Source organism: Neopelma chrysocephalum, unplaced genomic scaffold (assembly GCF_003984885.1).
Source record: "Neopelma chrysocephalum unplaced genomic scaffold, ASM398488v2 Primary Assembly neopelma1_88, whole genome shotgun sequence".
NCBI lineage: Eukaryota > Metazoa > Chordata > Aves > Passeriformes > Pipridae > Neopelma > Neopelma chrysocephalum.
Window position 1 is genome coordinate 4,229,274 of NW_020897750.1, and position 13,667 is coordinate 4,242,940.

General features: G+C 40.8%; 1 protein-coding gene across 1 annotated transcript in view; it reads right to left on the reverse strand.

Annotated features, from left to right (window-relative positions):
• ARHGAP24 (Rho GTPase activating protein 24) overlaps window positions 1-8,444 on the reverse strand; it is a 175,994-nt gene extending 167,550 nt beyond the window's left edge. The window contains exon 1 of the mRNA XM_027692814.1: window positions 8,250-8,444. Coding sequence (XP_027548615.1) covers window positions 8,250-8,429 — 180 coding nt within the window. The 5' untranslated portion in view covers window positions 8,430-8,444. The remainder of the gene's footprint in view (window positions 1-8,249) is intronic.
• Between the last annotated feature and the right edge of the window lie 5,223 nt (window positions 8,445-13,667).

The window sequence follows — 13,667 nt, forward strand, 5'->3', positions numbered from 1 at the left end:
TAGTGGTCTCTTACATTTGGAAGTACTGCTCATCCATGAAACTCAATGAAGCATGCTAAGGGTTGAACTCCAGAGTTAGCAAGTTATTACAAACAAGCTAGTTCCCTGGTCCCATGAAGTGAAAGGTGGGGGCAGTTCTCTGAACATTTGGACTAAGCAGATGCATTGGCCGCCAAGAACTGAAATTAAGCTGTTGGCTGGTTTACATCTTATTAGAGCGCCTCTCCTTTCCAACCTAACAGCAGGTGTTGGCCGAGTATAATTATACACACAGTTTATACAACACATGGTAGCATACTTGAGAGCTTTAGCTCTGAAGGCACACATGGGTCAGTGGTGCTAGCATTTTCAACCAGTGCCACGAGGCATTTTTGCTTTGTTGTATTATAAAAATATTTACTGAAACTAATTTCCCAGTTTGGATTGATTAAAGATACAGAAGTCTGGGAACAAGTATTTATTGTTCCCAAATGGCTTTGAAAGAGGACCTGGGGCTGTAACGCCCGCCACACAAACAGGCACACTCAGTTGGCATCACCTTTTCTTTATCATCCTGACTTTTTGATTTTGGTTATAACAACAAAAAGTACCAGTGGAATGCACAAGTTCAAACACCATGAAAGGTTCACATTTCCCACCCACCACACTGTCTCAACTCAGTGAATTTTGAACTTCAGTGACTGGACTGCTTTTCCAAAGTTTCTCTTAAGAGGAGATAGACACGTCCTCAGCTTTGCACAGCATCAAGGCTCACTGTTGGTTTTGTTTTGGGGTCGGTGTGTGTCAAAATGCATTGAAGAGGCTGATTATGGAAAACAGTTACAAACTTTTAGTTTTAGTTTAAACCAAGGGACCCCTGGTGGCCTAGTGGTTAGCATGCAGGACTCTCACCGCTGCGACCCAGGTTCGAATCCCAGTCCCCCGGGCAGATGGAGCCCGTTAGCCCTGTGAGGCCATCCATCTATGAGAAGGACACTCTAAACAAACCTACGTCCTGAGGACCTCACTGCCATTGTCCAAGCTTGCTTGGCCCCGGCAGATGAACCTTAGGATTAAAGGGTGGGCTCAGTTCAGCGCATGCTGTGTCTCACCTAAAAAATCCATTGCGCAGGCTGGAAAGGTAAAAGACCTTTCCCAAAATCTTCGTTCGCGAAGACTGGCCATTATTATTAGTTTAAACCAAAGATCTACTCAGGCACCTGGGAACTGCTGGGGGCATGGGGAATAGGAAGGCAACCATTTAATTCTGTTATTTTCCAAGTTGTCAAATGGGATGGAGACACTGAACTATGTTAGAGAGCAACAACTATACAACTGATTCTTTATGAACATTACAGGCACTGGGAGAGGAGAGGGGAAGCTATTTCACCAGCCAACGTATTTTGAGGCAAAGAAGATCCCTGGGAAGTGGGGGCCAGAGCTGGATCTGAAGAAAGAGAAGAGCAGCAATGCATGAAGGACAAAGACTGCACCTGAGAGCTGTTTTGAAAACTCAGTCAAATTCAGGGAAAATGAAAAGCTACAAGCCCTCGGGAATGAAGCGTGCACAGATTTAAACAAATTGGTATAAGAGCAGGATAGAGCAGTTTGCAGATGTTGCCAGTACAGTCACAGCAATGACACAACTGCTGCATGCAAAGCTGACTAAAACAGACCCTGAATACTCCTTGCATTGCACTGAAACCTAAAAACCATCTTCACAGGGGAGCAAAATTTCCAACTGCATAAGCTGGGGCAAAGCATGTAGCAAGAACTGCCTGATTTTGGCACAGAATCCATAGCTTTGCACAGTGTTTAGTGACACTCCTGTAATTAATGTGGTAGTGAATGCTTGAGGAGAAACCTTTTTTCTTACTGTGAAATTTTTTAAGACTCCTACTGGGCTGAACCTAAGGATTTAAAAGTTTTTCAAAGGAACAAAAAACAAAGAACAACTACTGAAAATTCAAGTTCACATTTTTGGTCTGAAAGAAGAAGAAAAGGGGATTAAAGTTGGAAGTTGATCACCTCCAAGCTGAGTACCTCAGTAATGGACCTTGTGGCTATTTGTCTCAGGCTGAGAACAGAAATTTAGCCCTGTGAATTTGAGAAACCCTTCCCCAACAGCAGAATAATGGCACTAGAAAGACCCTGGTTTCAAATAAACTTAGCCTTATCACGCTAATTTCTCATGTACTGAATTCCCATGGGTATCCACTGACCAAAGCATATTACACCCTTGAAAACACGTAAGTCACTGAAGTAAAAAAATGTGTCTCTATGAATAAGTTGCTGAAACCTGCAGCAGTAAATTACTTAAACACTTACAAAGGCACGCAGGTATTAAAAATGGCAGAACTTTCTACTGCACGCAAAAGCTAACACCTATCCTTAATAACCATTCCTGTATTCCAAAAATTTCACTGCTTTAGTTGCAAAAGCCTGATTATACTCATATACTTGAGGAGCCATTCCCTGAAAACCCATAAAAAGGGCCAAATCAGTTTTGGGGCTTTCACTTCACTTTCTGCACTGAACAGCCACCACTGCAGCAGTTCACTACATGAGGAAGACCAGGCTTCAGATTGCTTTGCCTGTTGCCATACCATGTCATATCTGTTTCTATCTCAGACAGAAAAAAAGCATAAAACTCTGCTACTCCCAATCAGACAAGACACAACTCTTCTTGCCTCATGTGAAACTCAATCAGTGACACAATTAAGCAGTTAAATTTTCTGTGTAAAACTTGCAAGACGTCACATTCAGTGGATGGAGCTCGAGAATGATCAGAAAGGAAAAAAAATGCACTTGTTATAAGTAGAAAGGTATGTTACACAGAGGCTTCTCTTCCTTAACTAAGCGTTTCAAAAAACAGGAAGTATCATTACACCAGGAACACGTGGCTAACACAAAATCTGTTTCCAGTTTGCATGACATGCAAAACTGCAGTGAGCAGTGCCTTACTTCAGTGAGCTTACACAAAGTCAAAAGCCATGAAGGGAAAGAAAATAAAGAAGAGATGACACTCCAGACTGACTCTTTTAAAACCTTCATCTAAGGCGTGTTGGACATCCTTCCATACTGCTGCATTCACATGAAGCATTTAAGGTGTGCTAGGTGTGCTTTCTGATGGATTTTTTTTTGTGTGGAGGCTTTTTGGTCATTTTTAAAGTTCTGTTTCTACCACCCTCAAAAAATGTATCCAATAGCCAACAGCTGAAAGCCTTTCAAATAAATCCTTTCATTACTGGCAAACATCACTGCTGATGTCAAGAAAATCCTATTTAATTTCATCTAGCATATTGAGTTTCTAGCGAAATTCCTGAGAAAATCTATTTTTCTATCAAACCCGCCCATTTGTTTTGACACCTGCATAATTTCATTTACAGTTCATAATAGGTTCGCACAGGCAAAGGCTCACCCGGCAGCACATGTCCATCCCAAACTGTTTCTAGCTTCCCAGACTAATAGCAAGTTTTTGCCTAGAAATGGAAAAAAAACCCCCATCATCAGTGGTTTGGACACTCCTTGCTGTTTTCACATGGAGTCCCTGAATTTGCTTTGTGAAAGGTGGAGTTTTGAGCGAGGCTTACGAAGCCAAGTGTGCAGAGACTTGGTGCTTTACCATCCTTCCTTCCCTCAGCAACACTGAGGGAGCTGCTCTTACAAATCATAGCAAAATCTACTGAGGAGTTGTTTCACTTGCAATGCTGCTCTTCAGTATTTACACAAAATCTGGTTCTTGTTGCTTTCCAGAGACACACTCTTCCAGAGTGCACACTCTGATCTCCCTGACAGAAAATGCTCTAGGCAGTAAGGAGAGATGGCCACTTCTTGTGATGCAGTTTTAAAGTGCATGGACCATTAGGTTTTCACCCTTCACAAAGAAACCTTATCCATTCCCTTTTAACTTATAAAAAACCACAATGCTCAACCTTTAATCATATTCAATACTAATACTAAAGGATTTTGCCTACTGACAGGCTAAACTTCAAATTATGTAATCATCATAATAATTTCTATTTACATTCATTAGAAGCTTTATCTTAATTTAAAAATGCAAGTGTAATTTGTCAAGATTCCTATTCATGCTGTTAAATGGATTTATCCGTCAATTGAATTTTTATACAAATTACATTTAACGGGAAGCACTGAACCTGGCAAGGGATACAGAGAGAAGAATAACAAAGAAGGGCTTCTACAGGTATGATTACCAGAAAAGGAAGTTTAAAGGTGTACCCACCCCAATTAACAACGCTGGTAAATGTATCTTTAAGGTCCCTTCCAACCCAGTCCATTCTATGATTTGTTCTATGATTTTGACAGAAAGCAATACTTCTATATTCTGTTTGTACATCAGAGACTGCCTTTCTCTTACAAACAGCAACCTGTACTTAACGTTGCAGCTGCCACTTACTTTCAGTCAAAGACCAATTCAAATACCACATTCAAGACCCACACTTTTCCACTTCAGTCTTACTAAGATATCGTGAGCCACTGAATACTGTTCAGCATTACTCAAGCCAAACACTTTGGAGCTAAGTAAGATCTTGAAGATAAAAACTGCACAATAAAATGTTCAGGATTGGATATAGACTGAAATAGCAGCAGATCACTGTCTGCTTTCAGGCATACACCAAGTGTTTCCTGAAGGGTAGTTCAGAGCTCTTCAAGATGTCTCTGCTTAGCACACCTCAAATTCAAGTCCATAAGCCAAGCTGAATCACAACAACATTTAACAGGAGCCTAAACCTAAAATGCTATTTAGACTGGATGAGCTTGTCCCTTCTTGTTCATTTACAACCTAATAGCAATGATGCTCCATCAGCACAGGTTACCAAGCTTTTCTCCCATAAACTCACTTCCTCAGTAACAGCAGTAGAGTGAGACAGCAGAAACTGCAACAAGGAGACAGTGCTTCAAAGCTTCCTCCTGCTGCTTACAAAACCACAGAAAAAGCATGCTGTCTCACTGAGAAGCCACTGACTTCCTCCTCCCATATTCAGTTAAGACCACGTCAACCCCGACACAGCTGGAGAAGTTAACCATAGGAGAGAAGAAAGCAAGAAATGCATTTTCATGGGCTGCATTTAAACAACAGCTGTACTGTGGAACAGGGAATGCTAAATTCTGGCTTCTTTCAGCTGCCCACATTTCAAGCTTGGATAGCTGACCTTCACATCTAGCATAATACTAGCTTTCTACAGCAGAAAACAGTAAAAAGAATTAACAAAGTAAATCCATTATCACTTCCAAGAAGTCAAGATAACACAGGATTATCAGAAATCAGATTTTATTCCTTCACGTGGTTTGCTGCTCACTTATTTGTTAGGTTTTTTGTCTTCTGGAATTAACTAGATTGTTGCTATCCATACCCACATCTTCAGTGAACAGAAATGCCATTTTTGCCAGATCCTCAGAGATATTTCAAGGATATCAGAGCAAAAAATAGCTGCTATTCTTACTGATAAAACATTATGAGGGAAAGATTCTTGTGTTTGATAATAATAGAGAATCGATGACAATTCTCTGACCTTGACTATGAGACTAACAGCTGTGTACTGCTTTTTTCTTATGTTGTTCTTCACCAGCTCTGTGTGCCTGAAGGCACAGGTTGGCAGAGAGAATTCCCCACACTCATACTGATAGTTAACGACTTTTAAATTTAATATTCTTGACACCAAGGAGATGTACACATACTGACTAAAGCATATGTGGTAGATAGCACCATTACTAGCAGGAAATGAGCATGCTTCAGGAATTCCAAAGCATTTAGATGGTTTAGACACAAAATGTTCCTTCCTCTCTTTACTCCCATTATACACAGTCACTTAAAGAATAAAAAGTCTGACAGATCAAAATATTTTTCTGAAATTCGGTTCCATTCACATCTCCCTCACTTTCAAAGACACAAACATCATGGCATAATTTCTGGTACAGACTGAAAACAGAACCCAAGCCCAAATGTTAAGCACACAGGTGCTCAGGAAACTTGCTGCATTTCCACTAGAAATTGAACTCTGCTTTTCTCTAATTCACATTAAGGCTATGAACATAAGCCCACTGGCTTGTCTTGTCCTCTCCAGCTACAGCACTTCCATCTTCCATTTATATATATATATACAAGGTGTGCAATTAGAACATTCCTCAGTGAGAGTAACTAACACTCTCTGCCTCCTTCCAAATACAACCAACCAGTAAGCAAAATAAAAACTACAATCCATTTTGGAACAAAACCTCATTAACCTTCTTCCATTACGTTTTTGTCTAAAAGAATTATTGTACATTGTACAGACTGCACAATCCAGTAGTGAACAAACAGGTATTCATATTAAATATAGATCCAGTATTACATAGTAAATATAACAAAATACCTCTTGCCATTTCCTAATGATATCCCTATGCACTGAAAATTCATGGCATCAGTGGTGTTCTTTGCTTTAGCTCTCCACAGCAAGAACAACAGGGTTCCCAGAAGGTCATAGTGATTTTCTTGTCAAAGTTAATGCAGCAAACCCTTCAGTGTAATGGGAAAAAACCATTTCTGTATATGGCATTGAACCTGGGACATATTTCAGGAACTGACATATGTGCAGTTTTCTTCGGAAACATTCAAAAAAATACACTAAGGTGAGATATTGACTGATCCTAATTTGGACAGGCCCATTAATTTTCCAAACCTACTGGCATATTTTAAGTTACACTTCTCTCAGCACTTCTCCCACCCAGCTTTGTTTCTCTGGGTGTCTCCACGAACTTACTTGAGACTTCAGTGGAAAATTCAAATAAACTTTTAGTTATTTATTCAGCTGCTACCTAATTATCACAGGTATCAGAAGACCAGAATGACCACCTCCATTTCACAAAGGGGAAGCAGCAAAGTCAATAGGATCTTCTGAAGTCATCCCACATAGCAGCAGTAGACAGACAAGAAGATAATTTGGGCTCCACGGTGCTGTAGAAAGCTCAATGCAATACAGCATTGTGCCAGCTCTCAAAAAGTCATGAAGTCTCTACATGCAAACACACTGGCAGATGTCAAGTGCTAGGAAGTAGAGTTATATGCTAGAAACCCAATATGTGGCCCGCAAACATTTTTATTTTGATGGTTGCTTTTTACACTCTTGATTAACAAAATACATACACGGAAAGATATATTGTATTTCCCAGAAGTTATTGGCTATTTCATGTTCAAATTAGTCATCCTAATACAAAATTTGTAAATATACAGCGTGTTATTTATCTGAGATAATTTTAAGGGAAAACAGCTACCAAGGCTGTGAAATTGGTACTTAGAAATTAACTTGAACTTTGGAAACAATTACCTCAAGACTGAATACTTTTCCTAACATGTGCACTACAATGCAAGCTGTAAAACTTGACCAAGGGTCATGACCTGTTCTATACAGGAAACTAGATTAGATGGGGTTTATGTCTCTGAGAACTCCCTGTGAAATTCCACATAAATACATACCATGAGAAATTTAACAGCCACAAAAAAAGCGAGTGTGGTTATTATATTTTAATATCTGCACAGAAGTGACTCACAGATGTCAGAGCTTTTTCTGAAGTCACAAGCATCTAAGAAACTAAGACTATCATACTCCTGTAGGTGCTAGCACAAGATCTTTCTTAACTTACTATCACAGGGGCTCAGGCCTGCCCTGACCCAAGAGGCAGCATTATTTCTCTACTCACATGGCATTCTAGAGATAGGAAGCCCTAAAGCATGGTGGTGGAAAAGCTAAATAAATAGGAAAACAGATGAGGAGTAAGGAGCAGTAAATCACCACAACAGAACCAAGCAGCAAACAGCAGTCTGTTCTGTATTACAGATGGCAATGCATTCAGGCTACAGTCTTATGGGATTTCCTATTTGGGAAGACATAAAGCAGGGATACTCCACACTGCAAGTGGAAAAAAAAAAAAAAAGCAGTACTTTTTCAAATACAGCTTATTCATCTGCCTCAATCAAGCCCATCCGACTGACTTCTGCTACTTGAACTTTATGTATACTTCACTCCCTCTGAAATGCTGAAATGAGAAAACCTGACCTGGAAAAGGGAGTTTTAGAAATGAATCTGATGGAGAAACCACACCAACTGCTAAGGCCTGACTCAGTGTTCTGTTCACCATAATCAAAATCCCAAATCCAATACGGAGTCAGTGAAAGAGATGGAGAAATCTGGTTCTTCGAACACCAGACAGTTCTGCTTGCATTAACTTATTTTCCTCCCTCACCTCCTATCCTATCTCCTCCTTTCACTTACCAAGGGCTTGGTTTCATCTTCATCTTTGAAATAGTAAAGCTGGTCCCCTTTGAGAACAAACCAACGTGTGTGCCAGGTCTTGACGAAGCCTCCTTGCTTCCGCAGCCACCCACACTTAATGGCAACGTGCCGCCCTTGGCTCAGTGGGGGAGTCTCTGAAGAGCCATTGTGTTCCTCCATACTGGGAATGAGTAACTCTCCTGCTGAGCAAACAAGAGGGAAAGGTAAAATAATTAGATTATCATCCAGGCACTAACTTGCTTCTTTCAACACAGCTGGAAAAGAAACGCACCTCAACTACAAGAAAAGAAAACATTAGGAAAGCATTTCCCATCTCCTTGCTTATTCTCATACTAGCACCCCATCAGCTGAGAGAATTATTACTCGCCTATAAAATGCAATAATAATAATGCACTGCTAAAAAGCAGGCAAAAGGGCAAAAGTTTTGTTCAAGTGCCGCGTAGACACACTGACCAGCACTGAAGAAGACATCAGCTGTTTCCTGCGGTGAGTTCTGCTGGATTACAAGCAGTAAAACAAGGAATGAACTTACAGTACATCTTCAGACTAAGGAAAGCAGCATGTTTATCACTATTGGACCTCCCCCTTTAATATTATTCCTTCACAGGTTTGGGGCTTCCAAGGGCATATTAAAGAAGACTCTGCTTCGCCAAGGCTTCATATAACCCACCAGACAAGGAGGTTTTGTTGGGGTTTTTGGTTCCTTTTCCTGAAGTCCATTTAATGGAATGGTGACAGCAAATGCAAGAATAGCTGCATATCACCTTACACAAGCAACCCCCTGACTGAAATGAGTGTGTGGTCCAGCTGCTTATTATAGACATTTTGCAAATCATGGAGAATTGTGGCCCATCAATTTAAGGCTCAAGAACTGTGTCAAAACTAGAGCTGAACTGTGGAATTAAACTTGACAAAGTTTCATGTGGTGTTGCGGCCTCATTAAAATGATACTTTTTACCATTTCTGGGCAGTCATGACTCTTCCTGATGGATTTTGTACATATAATCATGTAGTAATGCGCTTAACCTTCATGGTCAAAAGGCTCTGATCCTCTATAAGTCTAGAATTCAACAAACTTGGGATTTCGAGTTGCATGATCTGATATTTCCGGTTGAAATACAAAGCAAACTGAGACCTACGTGTGCCAAATAGTGTATACCTAAACAGAATAAAATGTGACTATGACCACAAGCACATCAGTGTGCAAAATCAACGGTGAAATTTCACTGTCTGTTATGTGCTTGAAGAACAACATGTTTCTTTTCTTTCCAGACTACCACTGGCAGTCTTTCTTGCCTAGTCAGGATGTTGCACAGCTGCTAGGGCCTGTGAAAGCCAACTTCATAGGTAATGTATTTCTTGTTTCTAAACATCAGGGAGGGAAAAGAATAAAATATTCTAGATGCTGCAGGAAAAAGACATCTCTGACTAAGAAAACCTAGACTGAAGCTTCATGTTCTGACTTTGGCAAAGTAGATTGGTGAGTCGAAGCCTGGCACTCCTGTTCTGGTCCCCTATATTGCAACGACAGTCTCTGAATATAGTAAATAGACAGCAGCATTGCCAGGGTATGCACTCAGCTTCTAAGGCAGAGTAGAAATGGAGATACACATTCATCTGACAGATGAGATCATCCCTCTGACAATTAAAATAAGTACTTTATCTGGATAGTGTTACATCATTGTAAAATAAATTGCAATACAATAAAGCAAAAAGTGGTAAAGAGATCAATAGATTCCAGTCAGGAGCGTTTTTCAGCCCATTTTTCCTTTGGCTCCTTTCTTCTCACTGCTCACACATCCTCCTTTGGACTAACTTCTCCAGCTGCCATCTCTGCTGTGTGTTTACAGCTTTTGCTTTTAATACCCATACGGAGTCTGTTGTCACGTCCCTGCTTTGGGCCGGATCCTGGAATCTGATCCCTGTGATTAAAACTCTCCACTGTCCTGTGCCGCCGAGGTTAATGGGCCACCACACAAGCACAGAGGTTTCGTTGCAAAGCACAAATTGCAGGATCAAAACTTAGATCACTTGGTATTCTTCTGAGAAAAAGCAAATCTTTCTCCTGCCTCTTTAGGGTTCACCTGGAGTCACCCAGAACACTCGTACTGTTAGATTTACTTGAGCCAAGTGTCCCTGCAAAACATACAAACGTGTCTGGCTCTCTGCCGAGCAGATAAAGATTTTTTCTTTTGTGCCTGTGGTTACAATTCCATCCCAGCCAGAACGATCCAGCTGATAAACCCTCGGACCACACTGACCAAGAGTTTCTGTGAGCACACACACACCATCCATCAGTGTACACACTCTGCAGACTGCAGCTCTGGGGCTGCAGAGTTGTTAGATGCTGCAGTGAGTTTCTGCACTGAACACTGTCCCCTTCCAATCCAGAGATTAAAATGGAGATTCAGCTACCACTAGAAAAATTAACAGCTTGCTTTCTCAGGGCCTTGTTAATAAACATGTGCTCACACTTTAAGGTGGTCTGGGGCTTTTGTAGTATTTTTCATTCCCTTTGCCAGGAAGGGCAGGCTTTATTAAGCTGACTTGCACCCTACCTCTACCTACCACCAGGGGTATGGAAAACGACTCAGGAATTAGGGCAGACTTACCTGTGCTATATGAGATCGGTCTCTAAAAAAGCAAATACACTCAACTCATAATTGGCATTTTTTGAATACAAGCAGAAATCTCTTGGATGCTGCTGTTTTTTGGCTGGACCAAAGTAGATGTCAAGAAGCAGCCCTCCAAACTCACACCCTTAGCAAGTGAATTAGCAAGTATTTTAAGGAAAGCAGGTAAATTACTGCAACTGAAAAAAGTAAGGAATAAAATCACTACCCACAGGCTACCCTGTGCTCCTTGGTGCACAACTGCTAACCTGATCAGTTAATCTCTGCTGCTTTGGCCAGCAGCAAGGCAGGAACAAAAGAAGAGTTTAAACACAGTAATTATGTGTATCACTGCAGTGTTAAGGACAGCGGATCCCCATTACACTTGGATCACAAGCAAGAATCTAACTACCAAAGTTACAACCAATTAACTACTTGGAGGATATGGGTTTTTTAATTTTGTTTCACAAAGTCACATTTCACTGGTGTCAACAGAAGCATACAAAGTAAGTAGGTGCATTTTATCAAGCCAGAAAAAATGTTAAGACACTCTCATCTCTTTGGTAAAATTTATATCTAACTACTTCTGAGATACTAAAACAAATGAGGTGTAGGAGAAATGACAATTCTACTGCTCTCAAGACCTCACAGGACAGTGTAATATGTCCTTTAAAGCAGTAGCACACTCTTGGACATATTCTGTACAAAAAGTTGTGTTGTTTCATTCATTAGTGATTTTATTCTCTTCAGCAGTTAGAAGTTCACCCACCTAACTTTTGGTGTTTGTTTTTTTTTTTTAATGTAATTGTATTTAGTCGTACCATTAAGTTTATTTGTTGTTTTTCATCTCTACTTCCCTTTCAATATCTGCCTACTACCAACCAGACTTAGAATCAGAAATTCCAGCAGCTGGCTCACTTTCACTAGTTGTTTTTCCAGCTGTTTCAACACTAAGATCATAAAAATAAATTGCAGAAATATCAGGGTGCTGGCACTGATGCAGAGAACAGCGAGGTGCAAACAGTATGTAAACAACACATGACAAAGTGTGGAATTACATCAACATACTCCAAGTCCTCTCGCTCCCATAAGATGAGGCAGAAAGCCATGCATTTTCAAGCACTAAAGAGCATATTCCTCAAACTCATCTTCTGAAGGGGAAACACAACTTGTACTCGCTGCCAGAGTCAACTCTACTGACTTGGCCAACGTCCAGTTTAGGTAATGACCAGAACTGAATAAATGCTATACAATGTACTCATTTGGGGCTGCCTGTGGGCTCGTTCTCCTGGGCTTGTCGGGACATCGGGAGTGCAAAGTAAACAACATGAGAAATGTTCCCTGACACGCTGGCCTCTGCATCAACATCTCCTGGTCTATGGAGACTCTCGCCACCTACCACTACTGGCTTCAATCCAACTTTTTTCTGCTCCCTTAATGGCATTTGCCTCTCACTAGTCTGTCTAGAAGGCAAATAACTGCACTTAGGGTCTCCTTGCCAAAGAGGAAGGTCTGTGCCGGTGGCAGGCACAGAAAGCAGGGAAGTGTTTCTCCTCAGCTACCACTCACTCAATACTTGAATTATGGAACTGGGCAGCTCCTCCAGATCCCAGTATTTTGCCAGAAAACAGTCAGAGAAAGTCATTAAAGCACACCAAATCCAGTTACAAGAATAGTCACAGGACTGCACGAAGATGATCTGTTTGGCAAGAAACCCTGGTGGTTTGGAGTTAATATTTTTCTGCTCACTGAAATTTCTCATGGCCAAGATGGCACATTTCAAGCATGCAAAACACCATCAGCATTCACTTCCAGTAACTCTTCATCTTCGCCGTTGCTCAAATGCCGTAGAGGTTCTTTGCAGCCCAATGTCAGCCTGGCACAAAATGCATAAATGTGAGAAGCCATCACAATGCCTGCCCCAGGACTGTACTCCTCCAGCCTGTCAAAACATGGAATTACCTTGCCCTCCCAAAAGGGCAGGCAACAGAAACTGAACAGAGATGACTTCTCCATGTCAGACACATTAACAGATAGCCAGTAAAAGGCTGCAATTTTGCAGCAACAAATGGCTTGGTCATTGATGAATATATCTGCCAAATACAAATACACACACAAAATTCATAAGTCTTTGTGACATAAATGGTTCTCTATAAAATTAGATTAATACTTCAACACTTACATGAAGATACGTAACTCACTTTCCAAGTGATGTCAAATTGTGGGTTCCCTTCTACTTGTTTCCCACAAGCTTATACAGAGCATAAGTGCTTGAGTTTGAGGTTATCAGTATCCTTCAGGTACAGAGTGCTGCCTCTGACCAGCAAGTTCCTTTGGATACTTCTTGATTTAGTCTTGCTCAGTAACAACTTCATAAATCCATTTAGCATTCGAAAATCCTGTCAGCATTCATCTTGCTTGTGAGATGCCTCAAGACACCTGAATCTCTGCTACAACACAGGCACACGTTTTTGAGCAACTGCTGCAGGAAGCAAAAGACTGGCCTATTTTTCACCATCAGCGTGCTTCAAATCAATTGCTACTCATCTGTTGTGTCAACAGGATATTGCACATGGAAGGAAAAAACATGTCAAAGAGGTAAAAAATACTTAATAAGAGAGCTGACTTTCCGCAAGCGCTTAGCAACCATTTTCACAAGATGCACATTTCGAGAGCATGTTTCAAGCTCTGTCACTTGCAAGGATATATTTTACAGCATTCCTTTCCTGCTCTTTTTAAAAGCTGCAGTAGTGTACTTGCCAGTAGTTTTCCTCCACAAACTTTT